This window comes from Pleurodeles waltl, chromosome 1_2 (assembly GCF_031143425.1).
Source record: "Pleurodeles waltl isolate 20211129_DDA chromosome 1_2, aPleWal1.hap1.20221129, whole genome shotgun sequence".
NCBI classification, from domain to species: Eukaryota; Metazoa; Chordata; class Amphibia; order Caudata; family Salamandridae; genus Pleurodeles; species Pleurodeles waltl.
This window is the reverse complement of record NC_090437.1, coordinates 1,282,711,755-1,282,729,033: the sequence shown is the minus strand read 5'-3', so window position 1 is coordinate 1,282,729,033 and position 17,279 is coordinate 1,282,711,755. Positions and strand designations below refer to the sequence as shown.

The 17,279-nt window shown below is 48.7% G+C and overlaps 1 protein-coding gene across 2 annotated transcripts in view; it reads left to right on the top strand.

The window, feature by feature from the left end:
• Positions 1–17,279, top strand: part of SLC4A11 (solute carrier family 4 member 11) — a 759,568-nt gene that overhangs the window by 192,160 nt on the left and 550,129 nt on the right. The window contains exon 4 of one of the 2 annotated variants that reach the window (XM_069204998.1): positions 644–687. In XM_069204998.1, the coding sequence (XP_069061099.1) occupies positions 644–687 (44 nt within the window). Of the gene's footprint in view, positions 1–640; positions 688–17,279 lie in introns of both variants that reach the window. The other variant, XM_069204991.1, reaches the window with a different exon arrangement.

Genomic DNA, 17,279 nt, shown 5'->3' with positions numbered 1-17,279 from the left:
GACCTTTTTTGCTCCACCTCACTCTTCTGAGAATGAGGAGAGACTCCACCACTTGAACACAAAAAGAGCATTGTTGTACATTGATTGCACTGGATGGATGATCAGCTCTTTGTTGGGTTTGCTGTACCGAAGGAGAAAGCAATGCAGAAACAGAGCCTCTCCAGGTGGATTGTACTCTGCATTAAGATCTGCGCCTTATTGGCCAAAAGCAACCACTGAGGGCTTGCAGGCTCACTCCATCAAAGCTGTGACCACTGCGTTAGCTTGCAGAGTTCTCGTCTTGGAAATTTGTCAGGCTGTGACATGGGTATCTTTGCACACGTTCACACCAAACACTACCGCCTGGACAGTGGGGTCAATTGTGATAGGCATTTTGCTTGTTTGATCCTCAGGACTTTTTGGTCTGAACCAATTCACAGACCCACCTCTGGGGAGGTATTGCTTTGGTGTCTATTCTTAGGTAAGGAATCTGTGGCTAGATGTTTGTCCGATGAAAAACCTACTTGCCTTCGGTAACGCCTTCTCACATGTTGTTTAGTAGGCTACCATTCTGACACTGCTGCACTGTGAATGCTGTTCATGTGATATCTATTTTCCATAAATTAGTTCATAGAAATAAAGCACGCTTTCTTTTTATCAGCAGAAAATGATGGTAATGGCTGTGTATTATTGCATACATCAAGGAAGGTAAGTGTTTTTTTTTCTTACCATGGTTGGTGCTCAATTGAAATAATGTACAGCAGCGGTTCCCAACCTGTGGTCTGGGGACCCCTGGGGGTCCGCGAAGCCTCCTCAGAGGGTCCGCGGCTGCTTAGAAAATTAAATATTAACAGTTTAGGTCCCCAGCTTTCAGTAATGGCTCAGTGGGGGGGTCCCCGGATTCCAATAATGATTCAGTGGGGGTCCCCGGGTTCCAGTAATGATAAAGTGGGGGTCCACAGAAGTCAAAAGGTTGGGAACCACTGATGTACAGAGTAAAATAACAAAGTTCAACTAAACTTATCCTTTAATCTCCATACCTATCCAATTGTTTAAATTAATTAACGTGTAATAGACTTGAGCCTAAAAAAGTACCTAGTCCCAATATGTTCTTACTCATCAGAGAATGCCTCCCTTCGTGGAGAGATTACTCATTGATGGATGGCAATTCAGAACATGACCTACAGATTACTAAATGAGCTTTCTTGCAAAAAATACTAAACATGCAGTACAGATGCCTCCTCTGAAGTGTTCGACTGCCATCACTTAACACACGAAAAGCGCTGTACAGATGCCTCTTCCGAAGCGTTCGGGCTTCACAGTGTAGGGATTGCGAGAAACAGATGTCAATAATTGATTCCCAGTCAGTATGATTTTTGGCATCCTGATTTGGATCACAAATCCTGCCTCAGCATGCATCCGAATCCTGCCGCAGCATGCACCCAAAGGTCATTAAAGAAAGCAAGAAAGATGCAGTCGTCTTCGATGATTGATGCCACTCTCCTGGCCACTGTCCTCACCCTCTTCAGGGACATGGAGGAAGCATATGAAGCACAGGGAAGGGTAAGTCACCTACACACCCTCAGTCTCCCACAGGATCTTAATCCTCGGAATCAGAATTGGTAGTTGCGAATCACAGGTTCTCTGAATGCCCCAGTACCATGTCTCCACAGGACCTGGTGCTGGGGCCATTGCCATCTCCTCTGGCTCCTCCCCACTGGTAATCCCAGCTACACTAGCACCGGGCCTATCATTCCTAGAATAGCCAACACCAAATTCTCCTTACAAAGAGTTCCTGACCCTAGTGTCATACCAGGCAGCATTTGTTAAAGCGATGTACAACATCTTTGAGCTTGCCAGAGTGCCAGCCGAACCAAGGGGCCTATTGGACCGACAATGTTTATGCCTTTGGAACCAACACTAAAGTTGTTTGAATACGTTCATTCAGGACCAATACGTATGGCTGTTTTTAGTCTCTGGCACACTTAAACAGCGATGCAACCATACACATCATGACTTACTCTACCACATAGGCCACTGATGCCACCACCAGCTGTACTTATATGGAGCTTTATACTGATACGCCTGCAGCTTCCCTCCTTTTCCGTGGCCGTGCTACATAACAGATTGAAAAGAGAGGCACACTCCTGAAGGAGGAAGAATGCAGAAAGAGGATTCATGGCTTATTTGGCTCTGACTCTGATCCTTTGAACCTGTATGCCTACGGTGACGTGGGTGGAGCAGACGAAGCCCATGAGCTGACATGCCTGTCATCTGCCAGTAGACTGGATACCTCTCCAGAGGTGGAGATGGAATTTCCCCCACAGGACCTCTTCCATCGTTGGTGATGTTCTTCCACTTGGTGGTGAGAGAAGCTTCTGATGTCCTGAAACGACAGTGAAAACTAACACCCTCACTCAGTTTCTTCTTTGTGCTGTAGAATCCCTACTACCTTTCAATGAGGTGTTCCTGAGCCCGATAACAGCAGTCTGGGAAAAACCCACTTCAGCAGAAACGGTCCCCAAGCTCTAGTGGTAAGAGGTTACCACCTTGCACCTGGAGATCCACCTTTCTTCTCGCCACAGTAATCACCAGAAAATCTGGTTGTCCAAGCCTCCTGTTCCTCAGGACAGTTGGACAACACCTTTCCTTCTATTCCTGCAGACACAATCCAAACAACTGGAGGCATGGGAGACTCAGCAGGTAGCATGGCTCTGAACCCTCTCGATACCACATGTCTTCTATTATGCTACAGCCATTCCTTCTTGGACAAGAATATAACACCCCACATCCTGGGGAATGAGCTCCCACTTCCAGGAAGTGAGGAAGATATCCAGAATGCATCTTGCCATACTATGAAATCCAGTTTGGACACCCACCACTTCTGTGGCATGTGCTTTTTGGGAACCTCCATCACCTGTATTTGGGCTGATGGTTTCTCGTCTGACATGCACTCCCACTTAATGGACATTCCTTTTGGCGCATGTTTCGGAGCAAAGCTGACTGCTTTGGAATGATTCAAAGCAAGTAAAGCCACCACCCGCTCCTGGCGCTTCAGTTACCTCCACAAGTACGGACTTACAACAGTTTCAGCATTTTCATGGCTTTTCTCAAGGATTTTCCTTTCACCATCATGAGGGGCATTACTAGAAGCAAGGACTGCAGATCTCTCCAGCAAGCCTGTTCCTCCTCCTTCTCTTCCTCCTCCGCACCACCAGGAAAGCAGGTCTAGTTTGCTTCCCCAAACACACACGCAACCTGTGGGATGGCAAGTTTTCTCCTTTTTACTGGCCTGGAAGGTTAGACCATTGGGACCTCCGTATCATAGGATTCACCCTTCCCTTTATTCAGGCTCCACTCCCATCATCTCTCAACCTCCTCCCTCCAGACCACTTTTCAATTTTGCAACAAGAGATGGCAACACTCCTGTGGAAAGGCGCTATGAAATTGGTGCCAGAGCAGGAAATGTAGCAAGGTTATTCAAGATAATTCATTGTTACCAAGAAAGACTGCAGTCCTCATCTGATTCTGGGCCTCAGGCTTGACGTGTTCCTCGAAAAAGGAGACGTTTAAGATACTGACCCTAGCTCATGTGCTGACGGCTTTGGAAGCTGACAACTGACTTGCCATTCAACCTGCAGAATGTGTATTTCCACACTGGTCCTGCGGGCTAATTAAAAGTAGTTGTGTTTAGTGGTGGGTTCTATGCATCTCCAATTTACAGTACTCCCATTAGGCTCAACATAGGCATCTTGAGTCTTTACCAAGACTAGTGGTTGCGTGCCTTCTCAGGTCAGGCGTCAGTTTTCCTGTACCTGAACAATTAGCTGATCAAAGCCAGTTTGCTGGAGCTATGTCATTTTCAGTCAGCAGTCTTGTAACTGCTCCACCATGAGACAAAAATCTTTCCTGGAGCTCTCCCAGAGCCTCCAGTTCATAGTCTGTTCTGGGCATTCCCTATCTGATAGACATCTAGTTGCAAATTCCTTACCTTAGAATCTGACCCCCAGGTGTCAGTTTCGATCTGGATATTTTTCTTGATCAGTATCCCTGCGTGCCGTTAGGTGGCATCGATCGGCTCTACGTCAGTTGTAGGCATTGTGTGTGCCGGATATGTTGCGGGTCCTATATAGGTGCCACCCTGGTGTGCTGACTTCCAGTTTGCTTTACATGCCAGCCTTTGCTGATCTGAAGAGCTACTCCTCAGTGATTTTAGACTGGTCTTTTTTTTATTTTGTCGAAGAAATTTGAGTGTTTGTACTCCTCTTGTGTCAAGGATGTCTTTGCGTAGAACTGGGTTCAAGCTGTGCGGATCCTGTCATCAGGCGATGTCCATGATGGATCCGCACCTCTTGTGCCTGTGGTGTCTTGAGCACAACCATGACTTGAAGTCATGCTCGAGTGCCTGGGCCATCAATCCGAAAGTTTTGAGGTAGTGGTCTGTAAAGCTCTTTGCAGCCTGGCACTTGGCTCCATGTCTATCTTGGTCCAAAAGAAGGTCATGGGATCGAGGGGGGAGCGGCCCACCATCTTCCCACTCCAAGTTCTTGGACTTCACCTTGTCCGTTGAAGAGACAAGGGAAAAGTAGGGTTATCGTTCTAGGCCTCTGTCCTTGGACCCTGCGTCTGGGTCGGCTCCACACCTCCCCAAGTTTCTAGGAGCTGGAGCGACCTCTGCCCAACTCAGTTTTATGGGCCATGTGGCTTATTTCTGGGCAGTCTGACTCCGCCCTTATGGGGTCATAAGGGGCCGCTGCGGGTTCCATGCCTGCAGCTTCGACCCCTAGTGGGCACCCATGGATCCATTCCTCGATTGAATAGTCGTACCACCTCGACCTTCCCCGATGGCAGTTGAGACATCAACACTTCTGACGTCGCCTGTGCCCACATCCTCATTATAGACAGACACGGAGCCAGATCTGCATCCCTCTAAGCTGATTTAGGCTGACAAGAGCCTTGACCCCTAGCACATGTTGGATCCTGACCCTTTGTCTTATGGGTTAGAGTACGGTGAGAAATAGGAGGGGTCGCTGGACCCTCTAGAATACCAGCTACAAGACCCTTTGGCCTGACGTACGGACCTGGGTGAAGCCAGTGGTCTGGATTCTTCCCATGACACTGGCACTGCTTCCTCCACTGACTGTGGCTATGTAGGAGGGAGCGTCCTATTCCATGGTGATGCAAAGAGTGGCAGAGGTCCTGGGTTCTCACTATCTTAGGTGGCAGTCTGGACTAACTTCCTGACAGAGATACTAGGGCTTCAACCTCTGAACGCCTTTTGCCCTTTAATGAAGCTTACTGATGTCCTGCTGGTTACCGTGTCCAAACCCAGCACAGGGGCGCCTGTGAACAGGACTATTGCCTGCCTCCATTGATCTGCTTCATCTGACCCGGCATTTGTTGCAACACCCCATCCATGAGAACTTGGTTATTCAAGCCTTTACATCCCAGGGCGCATTTCCTTCTGCACCCCCTGGATAGGGACTCCAAGTGCCTGGACCAACTTGAGAAGTTGTTTTCTTCCTGCATCTGGCATTGTGGTCAGAACACCGCATGCCTTTTGGACAGTTACCTCACACACTTTAGGATACGGTTGTGCAAGTGCTGCCACAGGTCCCAGAGGAGGCCTAGGCTGTACTCTCTCAAGCTGTTGCTAACAGGAGAGACGAAGCAAAGTTCAACATTAGATGTGGACTGGACGTGACTGATTCACCGGACAGCGCAGTTGCATTGACAGTGGCCCTTAGGCACAGTGCCTGGTCGAGGACATCTGGCTTTTCCGGGGATGTCCAAGCTAACCTTCTGAACATGCCCTTTGATGGCAACCATCTCTTCAGAGAGAAAGAATCTTCAAGGATTCTTGTGTCTTGTGCTATGGCCAGGTCCTTGGGCCGCACAACAGCCCCTTGCCCCCTCTGCATTCCACCCCCCTTGCTTTTTTGGCCTTTACATGGCTACAGAAGGGGCACACAGCCACATCCATTCCCCTCAAACCACTGTGCTGCACGTGCTGCCCAGCTTCTGCGTGGTCGGAGTGGGATCCACCATCCTCGTGGATCAGGGAGCCAACTGTCTTACTAGTCTGCTGTGCCCCCTACTCCTGCAACTGTCTAAAAAGGACAAGGGCCTTTTCAAGACCTTTGATTCCTCATTCTCTTATTCAAGAAGTTCAAAATGCTCACTCTGGTCCTGTCTGCCCTGGGCCCAGGAGACTGGATGGTAGTGTTGGACTTGCAGGACGCTTACTCACATTCCCATCCTGCCTGCCCACAGGCGTACCCTATGGTTTACAGTAGGCCACAAGCACTTTCAGTTCACCGTTCTCCCCTTTGGCCTTATCAGCGCCCCTTGCATGTTCACCAAGGTGATGGCGGTGGTTGCAGCTCATTTGCGCAGATCAGGAATTTCAGTCTTCCCCTATCTCGACGACTGGCTGTTGAAGGCAGGCTCGCCCCAGGCTGTCATCTCCCACCTCCAGGCTATAGCGCTCCTGCATTTGCTTGGGTTCACTATAAATGTGCTGAATGCTCCCTTTCATTGGATCTGCTCTTGACTGGCCTGGTGTGGTGAGCACCTATGGTGGTATCAACTTAGAGCAGGTCCAGGTATCCCTAATTAGTGTAGTTGTTGTCTAAGAAGACCGGTCTCCCTAGAGGTAGCTGTGAATGAGCTGCAAAGACTTATCTAGGAGACAGGCAAAGCTTATGCAGTACCTCTAGAGTCACAAAGCACTTACATACATGAAATAATCAGTGTTACAAAAATAAACATACTGTATTATGGTAACACAAATACTAAAATACTGTATAGGCGATACTCCACTAGGAGGTGGGTAAACACACTAATATATACATGTTAGAAGTCAGTAATTAGCATAGAAAGCAATTGTAAACACTAAAACTATAGGAAATAGTGAAGGCCCACGGGGGGGACCAAACCATATACTAAGTGGAATGCTAAAGGCAGTTCTCCACCCATAGAAGTGGAATCTGTAGAAGGGAGCTGGAGGAACTAGGAACCTCAAAAGGTAATTACCAGAGTGCTCCCCAGCAACCAGAAGAGGTAACTGCCTGTTTTTATCTACCCCCCCCAAACCCCTCAGGAGAACTTTGGAAAAGGACTGTGCAAGACTGGAAGAAACCAAAGGTGGATCCTGACGTAAGAGGACCTGCAAAAAGGGACAAAGTTCAGTTCAAGTTGCAGTGTCTGGTTGTGTGTGTGGCAGGAGCCACTACCCACCCCCTGGAGATGCATAACCCGGTCAACGGTGGAAGCAGTCAGCTGTGCAGCACCGGAGCAGGAGAAGAGTTCGAATGATACAGGCGATGTCCCATGAAGAAAGTTGCAGTCAGTCAGTGGTGTTGGAAAACCACCAACAAGCCTTCACAAAAACAAAAGTTGCAGATGAAGAGTTGCAGGGCTGCCAGGGACCAACAAGGTCCAGGGGGACTCAACCCAAGGAGGGGAGTTCCAGGTGACCCTCAGCAGTGAGGAGAGTCGGAAGAGGAAGATGCAGCCCCCATAGACAACTCGCAGGCACAGGAGTTGCAGTGAGGCCCACCCAGCACACCTGAAGAAGGATCCCAAGTCACTGGAGCAGTAGACAGGCAGGAAAATATGTGGGGGGCCGGGGCTACATGGAGCCTATAGATCCCTTGGAAGAAGAGCCAACAAGCCTTGGTAGAAGCAGGAGTCACAATGCACAGGGGTACAGTACTGCGAGGAGAGGCAAGGGGTTACCGTCTCCCAAGTTGGACAGCTGTAAGAGGACCAAGAGGACCACTCCGGACCACCACCTGTGATGCAGGATCCATGCAGTTCCAGAGGAGACAGGATCTATGCAGCTGGTTGTTACAGTTGGTGCCTGCGGATGCAGGGGAGTGACTCCTTCACTCCAAGGGAGATTCCTGGTTTGTTCTTGTGCAGGCTGAAGACTCGTCCCCCTCCAAGGATGCACAACTGGGGAAATGTTGCAGTTGTGGGAAGGAGCCAGAGAAACAATTTTGTAGAGCGGAGTAGTCACTGGGGTCACTGGCCAGATGATGAAGTAAACGATGCAGAGGAGTCCTGCTGGAATCTTGCATGCCGAATCTGAGGATCCATCCAAGAGGGAGACCCTAAATAGCACAGGAAGGGGGATTGGTCACCTAGCAGGATGACCATCTATTGGGAATTGGCTGTGACGTCACCTGCCTGACCTGGCCAGTCGGATGCTCCCAGGGGCCTCTGCCCACCTTGGATTTAAGATGGCAGAACCAAGTGGCCACCTGGAGGAGCTCTGGGCCCACCCTCTGGGTGGTTGACAGGGGAGTAGTTACTCCCCTTTCCGTGGTCCAGTTTCGTGCCAGAGCAGGAACCAAATGTGTCCTTCAAAGCATACCAATGGCTTGGGAAGGCTATCCCTCCTAAGCCATGTAACACCTATTTCCAAAGGGAGAGGATGTTGCCTCCCTCTCCCAAAAGAAATCCTTTGTTCTGCCTTCCTCTGCTTGAGCAGGCTAAGTGGCAGGAGGGCAGAAACCGGTCTGGGGTGGCAGCAGTGTGGGCTGCCTGGAAAACCCCAGAAACTGGTAGGAGCAATGTTTGGGGTCCTTATTAGGAGCCCCCAGTATGCCTGGAATCATATAACCAATACTGCAACAGAATTAGGGTATGATTCAGACATGTTTGATACCAAACATGCCGAGGTTCGGAGTTACCATTATGTAGCTGGACACAAGAAGTGACGTGTCCAGTACACAGGTAAAATGGATTCCCCACACTTACGGAGACCAGGAATATGGAGCTGGAGTTTGTAGGGGCATCTCTGCTCATGCAGGGGTGCCCCCACATACAGGTACTTGCACCCTGCCTTCTGGGCTAGGAGGTCCTTCTATAGGGGTGACTTAGTGACCTGGTGCAGTGACCTTTAGTGAAAGGGTATATGCACCTTTTCACGCAGGCTGCTATTGCAGGCCTGCAGATATATTTTGCATGAGCTCCCACGGGTGGTGTCATAAATGCTGCAGCCCATGGGGAACCCCTGGTGCCCCAGTGCCCTGGGTACCTAAGTACCATATACCGGGGACTTTCATGGGGACACCAGTATGCCAATTGTGAGGTGTACTGAGTCCGAAACAACCAGATTTAGAGGGAGAAAGGACAGTCACTGGGGTCCTGTGAACACAGTTAAAACACACTGACAGTAGGCAAAAAGTTGTGGGTAAGCATGCCAAAAAGAGGGTACTTTCCTTAATGGACACAGTGCAGTTTCAGGCTTATTTTCCCGAGCAACGAGTCCAGGCTATGATATGAATGTTTCAGCGTCTGTCCTGGATTTCGGTGATACTGACTGAGGCTGTTGAGCCTCATGGCCTCCTTCATCCTGCTGGGGACACATGTTAGATGGCAAATGTGGGCTTTGCAATGGGTGGGACCTGAAGTTCCAATGGGTGCAGCATCAGGGGAATCTGACATGGCCCAGACGTCAGAGGGAACTTCACGAGATCTGCAGTGGTGGCTAATGAACCACGATTGTGGTCAGAGGAAGATCTGACTAGTGACTGATGTCACTCCTCAGATGGGGGGGGGCCACCTTGGAGAGGTGCAGATCAGAGGCATCTGATCTCCAGCGGAGTCCGAACTCCACATCAACTTGTTGGAGCTCTGGCAATCAGACTTGCTTTGAAAGTATTTCTTCCCTCTCTCAAAGGGAAGGAAGTGCAATTGTTAACGGATAACACCACCGCCATGTTGCACTGCAACAAGCAGGACAGTATGGAGTCATGGATCCTTAGTCAAGAGGCTTTGCACCTCTGGACATGGCTGGAACAGGACCTTTCCCTGGTGGTTCAACATCTGGCGGGCTTGCTGAATGCCAGAGCAGATGAACTCAGCTGACAATGCTTAGAGAATCACAAATGGCATCTCCAGCTGGAGGTTGCGCAAGGTCTCTTTCAGCAGTGGGGAGAGCCTTGGTTAAGATCTGTTTGCCTCAGCAGAGAACGTGTAATGTCAGCAGTATTTCATGTTGGAGTTTGCAAGGTGGCGGTCCCTCAGCAATGCATTTACTCTTGTGGAACTCTGGCCTTCTGTACACATTTCTGCTCATACCTCTTCTGCCCAGAGGTATCAAGAACAGCCTGGTCTAAGTAATCCTTGTAGCTCTGGACTGGGCATGAAGAGTATGGTATCCTGAGCTGTTAAGGATGGCCATAGATCCTCTGATCAAACTGCCCTTTGGGAGGATCTTCTGTGGGAGGTGAGGGTTCTCTATCCCAGCCTGTCCAGTCTTCACCTTCCTGCGTAGAAATTGAGCGGCGACAGTTGACAGCTTTCAACATTCTGACCAGTCTGTAATGTAATCTTGGCAGCTAAGCGTTAGTTCACCAAAACGGTATATGCCAGTCGCTGGGCAAAAAATGTGTGGCATGGTGCACAGAAAAGGCTGACTCCCTTTCTGCACCTCTCTGAGGTCTTGTTTGTACTTTTGTTGGCCCAGCAGGGCTCCGCACTGGGCAGTCTCAAAGGTTTTCTCTCCAGCCTCTGCTTTTTTTTGTTTTTTTGTTTAAGGTTGCCTGATCTACTTTAAATCCCCTATTGTAAATAGGGTCTTTAAAGGCATTACTTGTATGTTTCCTCTGTCCCCATTCATTATTCCTCAATGGGACTTGAATTTGGTTTTGACATTCCTGATATGCGCTCCTTTCGAGGCTCTACACAATTGTCCTCTCATGCTTGTCACTTTGAAAACCGCCTTCCTTGTGGCCATTGCATCTTCCCGCACAGTGAGTGAGCTGCAGGCTGTCTCATTTAACCCGCTTTACCTTTCCATCTATCCTGAAAGACTGGTGCTTCGCACTATGGTCTCCTTTCTGTCGCAAGTGTTCATGCCTTTCATGTCGGCCGATCCATCACCATGCCTACTTTCTCTTCCAGGGGATCCTCATCAATAGTCATAAACATTGAATATTCCCGCCCTTGTGCGGGGACCCCGGAGCATATATATATAAAATACATACATATTATCATGTGTAAAACAGCAATGCAGGCTATAATCATAAATAGGCTAAAATACTTTATTTCTACGCAAGTTTTTTTAATTTTATTTTTTTATAATAAAATCACAATAGATCATAAATATCTACCTAAGCCCCAAAAACTGGACTTAGGGAAGTAAACAGCAGTAAATATCAGAGAAAAATAGAAAAAAACCACATTGAAAAACAATGAAGCATTCTTAGCCAATAGGCTGCATGCAGGTTAACACAGGAGAACCATAAAAACTTTGGCACCGTGCCTTTAAGACCCTGAGCACCTCCAGTATCCCACCATGCCTCAGGGGTGAAGGGAAGGTGACAGTTGGTTCACAGTTAGGTCAGTTTTTTTTTCCGGCTTCTTCTGAGAGGATCCTGGAGCATTGAGCTCTCAGTTTTTCTGAGTTTTTTCTTCAGAAAAATTCCTAAAAATAGTGTTTTTCCTGTTTACTCGACAAATAACATCTTTTGTCTGAGTTTGGCAGTCTTTTCTGACAGAAAATGCCATCTCTTTTTGTAAAATGTCCTTCTTGTGGGAAGAAGAAAGCCCAGTCAGACCCACACTCTCTGTGTATTGTCTGCCTGCCACAGAGTCACTGTCCTGACACCTGCAAGTATTGTAAGAAGATGTCGAGGAGGACTCTCAAAGACAGAGAGAAAATCAGACTACATGGGCTTCAGGAGAGGAAAAAGTCAACATCCTCTTCACTTCCCAGACCTACAACAGAAGGAATGGCCAGATCGACGTCGACAGGTAGGATTGTGCCTGTTTGTTCTCCATCGACGTCATCGACGTCATCGGCGCCACCGTCTCACCGGCATAGATCGCCGTCGACGGTGACCAGACCGACGTCGAGGGACAAAGCGTTGAAGCATGGACAGCACAGGGGTACATCTCCGTGGACGGCAGGCCGCTGTTCGGCGTCGAGCCATCTCTGGCGCTCCCGTTCGTCGTCGAGAACATCTCGCCCCTTGGCGTCGAAGGACACGACGCCAAAAACACCACGACGGCATGAACATCCGCCGTCGACCACTCAACGTCGAGACACACGACGGCGAGTAGGTCCAGGTCCCGTGATCGGCGATCGGCGTCAAGACATTCAACGTCAAGGCCTTCGACGTCAAGACCTTCGACGTCGAGAACAGACCAGCCATCGCAACTTTCGACGTCGAGGATGCAATCGACGTCGACACAACCTTCAGCTGTGTCACAGGCAGTAGAGCCAGCGGAAAAAGCTCCCTCACCGGTGGTCTCTATACGGAGTGCATCATCCCATTCTAGAGCGGGCTCATCGGGGCATGTTTCTCCCATCACTCTATCACCTAGATGGTTAGAGAGCCTCAATAGACCGGCAGCATCCCCGGATTCCCAATACTCTAGGATGTATTCTCCTACTGCCTCATTGCCTAGAACGCCATCGCCTACAGCTAGAGCAGGACGGGCTCGTTCTGCTTCTCGTCAGCCGACCACAAGACCTGCACACTCTGCTACAGCTTCTCGTAGCAGGTCTCGTTCCCGAAGGAGAACCAGGTCGCGAACACCACACAGAAGATCACCTTCTTGGTCTTCTTCAGGATCGTCTGTTGGGCGCTACTCCCCCACACTGACAGATTCTCCACCTGCTAGGATCTCACCGGTGGATGATATCACCACTTTTAATGAGGTTCTTTTAAGGGGAGCGCAGAAACTAAATATTGAGGTACCGGAGCCGACCACCTCATCCTCAGTTATCTTTGAGACCCTACAACACAGATCAGTCTCGAGAAAACTGCTGCCACTAGTACCGGGTTTGCTGCAACCTACTATGGACACCTTTCTGACTCCAGCCACTCTCAAGTCTGCCCCGGCTAGGATTCAAAAGAAGTACAAAGCTCCGGAGCAAGATCCTTTATTCCTGCGGAAGGATCCGCCACCGGACTCTGTTATTTTAGCCGCAGCCAGAAAAACACACTCTGTGGCGGCATCTTCCACAGTCCCCCCGGATAAGGAGAGCAGACTCCTTGGGGAGAAAGATGTGCGGTACGGCGGCATCTGCTATGAAGGTCTCCAGCGCCTCAGCACTTCTGGGCAGATATGACCGCTCTCTGTGGGACTCACTCCACAGATTTACAGAAAAGTTGCCCAGGGAAGATAGACAGGACTTCCAAGAAATCTTGCAGGAAGGGGGCCTAGTATCTAACCAGGTCATCAGCGCGGCGGCGGACGGGGCGGATTTGGCTGCGCATGGGTATGCGCACGGAATCTGCGCTAGGAGGTCTTCCTGGCTACGGCTCACGGGTCTGAAACAGGAAGCACAGCAACGCATTTTAAACCTTCCATTCAGCGGGAATTCGTTGTTCGGTGCCCACGCGGATGAAGAGATGGCCCGAATGAAAACGGAGGTGGACACTATGAGGGCAGTGGGTCTGGAACGTAAGAAAGACTTCAGGCAGAGGTACAGGCTGTACGACAGACGACCATTCCAGCAGAGGGTTCAAACCCCTCACTGGTCTCAGAGGCCACAACAACGACAGGGACGTCCCCTGTTTCAGGCACGTAGACCCACAAGAGACCGAGGGGCAAGTAGACCTCAACAGTCTACAGCAAAGACACCAACAAAGCAATGAAGCATTGCTTCCCTCAACACTGTGCACCACTCCGGTGGGGGGAAGTATTACGCATCATCTTCACGAGTGGCACTCCATCACAAGAGACAAATGGGTGCTCAATATTGTCGAACATGGCTATTCTCTCCTTTTCAAAAAACCTCCGCCACACTTGCCGCCAGCAAGATGTTTTCCTTCTCATCTCAGCCTGCTACGCAAGGAAGTTCTTGCACTCCTACAAAAGAAAGCGGTAGAAAAGGTTCCTCCGGCACAAAAAGGAAAAGGGGTGTACTCCCGTTACTTTCTGGTGGCGAAAAAAGGTCAACAGGGCATCTTCAGGCCAATTCTGGACCTACGGCTCCTGAACAAATACATAAGAAAACAGAAGTTCAGGATGCTAGCCCTTCACCAGATTGTTCCGCAACTGCATCAGGGAGACTGGATGTGCTCCATCGACCTACAGGATGCATATTTTCACATCCCAATAGCATCCAAACATCGGAAATTCTTACGTTTCCAGATAGCGTCACAGCACTACCAATTCAGAGTCCTACCATTCGGCCTGAAGTCTGCACCCGAGTCTTTTCAAAATGTGTAGCAGTGGTAGCGGCACATCTTCGAAGGCAAAAAATATTCGTCTACCCCTACCTGGACGACTGGCTATTGAAGGCTTCCTCTCCGGATCAGGCGAGAAAACATCGAGACATTGTACTAAGAACTTTCGAGTCTCTAGGTCTTCAAATCAACCACAACAAGTCAACCTTGATTCCAACACAAAACCTCCACTACCTGGGAGCTATACTAAACACAGAGCTCCAAAGAGTGTATCCTTCGGAGGAACGACTTTTATCAATCCACAGGAAGTGTCAACAACTATTAACAGCCGATGCACCTACTGCTCGTCAGGTGACATCGCTTCTGGGCTCCATGGCTTCATGCATCTTCATAGTCCCGAATGCCAGGCTACACATGAGGCCCCTTCAGGAGGCATTAGAGAACAACTGGAGCCAAAAGACTGGTCGCTGGGAGGACAGAGTACGACTACCAACAGCGGCTTTTCAATCACTACAATGGTGGATGCACAGACCTCACCTGTCGATATGTTCTCCGTTTCACCAGACAATTCCAGCCGACACTCTGGTAACGGATGTGTCTCTTCAGGGTTGGGGTGCTCATCTGGGTTCCTTACAAGCTCAGGGTCTGTGGTCCGACAAGGAAAAGAACTATCACATAAATCTACTGGAGCTCAGAGCGGTCCATCTGGCTCTCAAATCTTTCTCTCCATTGGTTCAGGGGAAATCTCTCCTAATTCAGACAGACAATACAACCACAATGTATTACCTGAACAAACAGGGGGGAACAAGATCACTACCTCTGTCTCGAGAGTCCCAAACGATATGGCATTGGCTCCTGGCCAGGGGAATGTCTATCACAGCGGTACACCTGCCAGGTCAGCAAAACGTAGAGGCAGATTTCCTGAGCAGACATCTAGAAGACGCGCACGACTGGGTCCTACACGACGAAGTCGTCGAGGACATCTTCGGTCAATGGGGTCGACCCCAGTTGGATCTCTTTGCAGACGAAGCAAACAAGAAATGCCCAGACTTCGCATCCAGGTTCTGCCGTCCGGGATCTCAAGGGAATGCCCTGTTGATCAACTGGTCAGGGATATTTCTCTACGCCTTTCCACCGATTCCCCTCATACCGGCAGTAATCAACAAACTTTACAACTCCAGAACCAGAATGATTCTGATAGCACCACAATGGCCCCGCCAATTCTGGTACACGGATCTACTCAACTTATCGGAAAAACCTCACAGGAGGTTGCGGTGCAGACCGGATCTCCTGAGCAGAATGGAAGGCAGAATCCTACATCCCAACCTTCCCTCTCTGAGCTTGACAGCATGGCTCCTGAATTCCTACAGTATGGGCACCTAGGGCTGTCACAGGAGTGCATGAACATCTTGAAAGAGTCAAAACGACCTTCCACGAGGCGTTCTTACGCTTTTAAGTGGAAGAGATTTTACATCTGGTGCTCTCAACAAGGTATAAATCCCATACGAGCTCAGGAGGATGTCATACTGTCCTATTTGCTTCATCTGGCGAAGTCTGGTCTGCAGGTATCTTCTATTAAGGTTCATTTGTCTGCAATTACAGCGTATCGTAAGTCGCCTTCTCAGGAATCCTTCTTTACGATACCTGTAGTCAAGGATTTTTTAGAAGGCTTGAAAAAGGTTTTTCCTCCCATTCGGAGACCTTCTCCTCCATTGGAACTGAATGTAGTCCTGTCAAAACTTATGGGCCCTCCCTTTGAACCTATCCACAAGGCCTCTTTACAGCACCTTACGTGGAAGACGGCTTTTTTGGTGGCCATTACTTCAGCGAGGAGGGTCAGCGAAATTCAGGCTCTGTCTTGCAGAGAACCGTACACGGTTTTTCACGATAATAGAGTGGTTCTGCGAACTCACCCATCTTTCCTTCCGAAGGTGGTGTCAGAATTCCATATCAATCAGACTATATCTTTACCGACTTTCTTTCCCAATCCGGAGACTCCGGCTGAGAAAGCATTGCATTCTTTAGACTTAAAAAGAGTGCTGAAATTCTATTTGGACAAAACAAAACCGATTAGGCATTCTAACCATTTGTTTCTGAATTATGGTCATTTAAGAACAGGAGAGGCAGCGTCTAAACGAACGATATCAAGATGGATTGTGTCTTGTATTGTTAACACTTACCAACTGGCTAATAAGCAATTACTGGCTAGGCCAAAAGCGCATTCCACAAGGGGAAAAGCGGCTACTGCTGCCCTCCTTAACAATGTACCAATTTCCGAGATTTGTAAGGCTGCTACATGGAAGTCTGTGCATACCTTTACTAAGCATTACTGTTTAGACTCGGATGCAAGAGCGGATGCCCAGGTGGGGCAGGCCTCTCTTAGAAATCTATTTGCATGAATATGTATTCTTTCCTGCACTTCTTTCTGACAGTCCGCAGAGTTTAGGGATGGGCTTGCTAATCTATTCAATGTTTATGACTATTGATGAGGATCCCCTGGAAGAGAAGGATTAGTTACTTACCTGTAAATCCTAGTTCTCTTCCAGGGGTATCCTCATCAAAGTCATAAACAACCCACCCTCCTCCCCGGACTTAAGTCTCCTAGAAGTGCAGGACAGATTATCTTTCTGATCAGTTACACAGATTCACCGTAAAAAAGTACTGACCTAACTGTGAACCAACTGTCACCTTCCCTTCACCCCTGAGGCATGGTGGGATACTGGAGGTGCTCAGGGTCTTAAAGGCACGGTGCCAAAGTTTTTATGGTTCTCCTGTGTTAACCTGCATGCAGCCTATTGGCTAAGAATGCTTCATTGTTTTTCAATGTGGTTTTTTTCTATTTTTCTCTGATATTTACTGCTGTTTACTTCCCTAAGTCCAGTTTTTGGGGCTTAGGTAGATATTTATGATCTATTGTGATTTTATTATTAAAAAAAAAAAAAAAAAACTTGCATAGAAATAAAGCATTTTAGCCTATTTATGATTATAGCCTGCATTGCTGTTTTACACATGATAATATGTATGTATTTTATATATATATATGCTCCGGGGTCCCCGCACAAGGGCGGGAATATTCAATGTTTATGACTTTGATGAGGATACCCCTGGAAGAGAACTAGGATTTACAGGTAAGTAACTAATCCT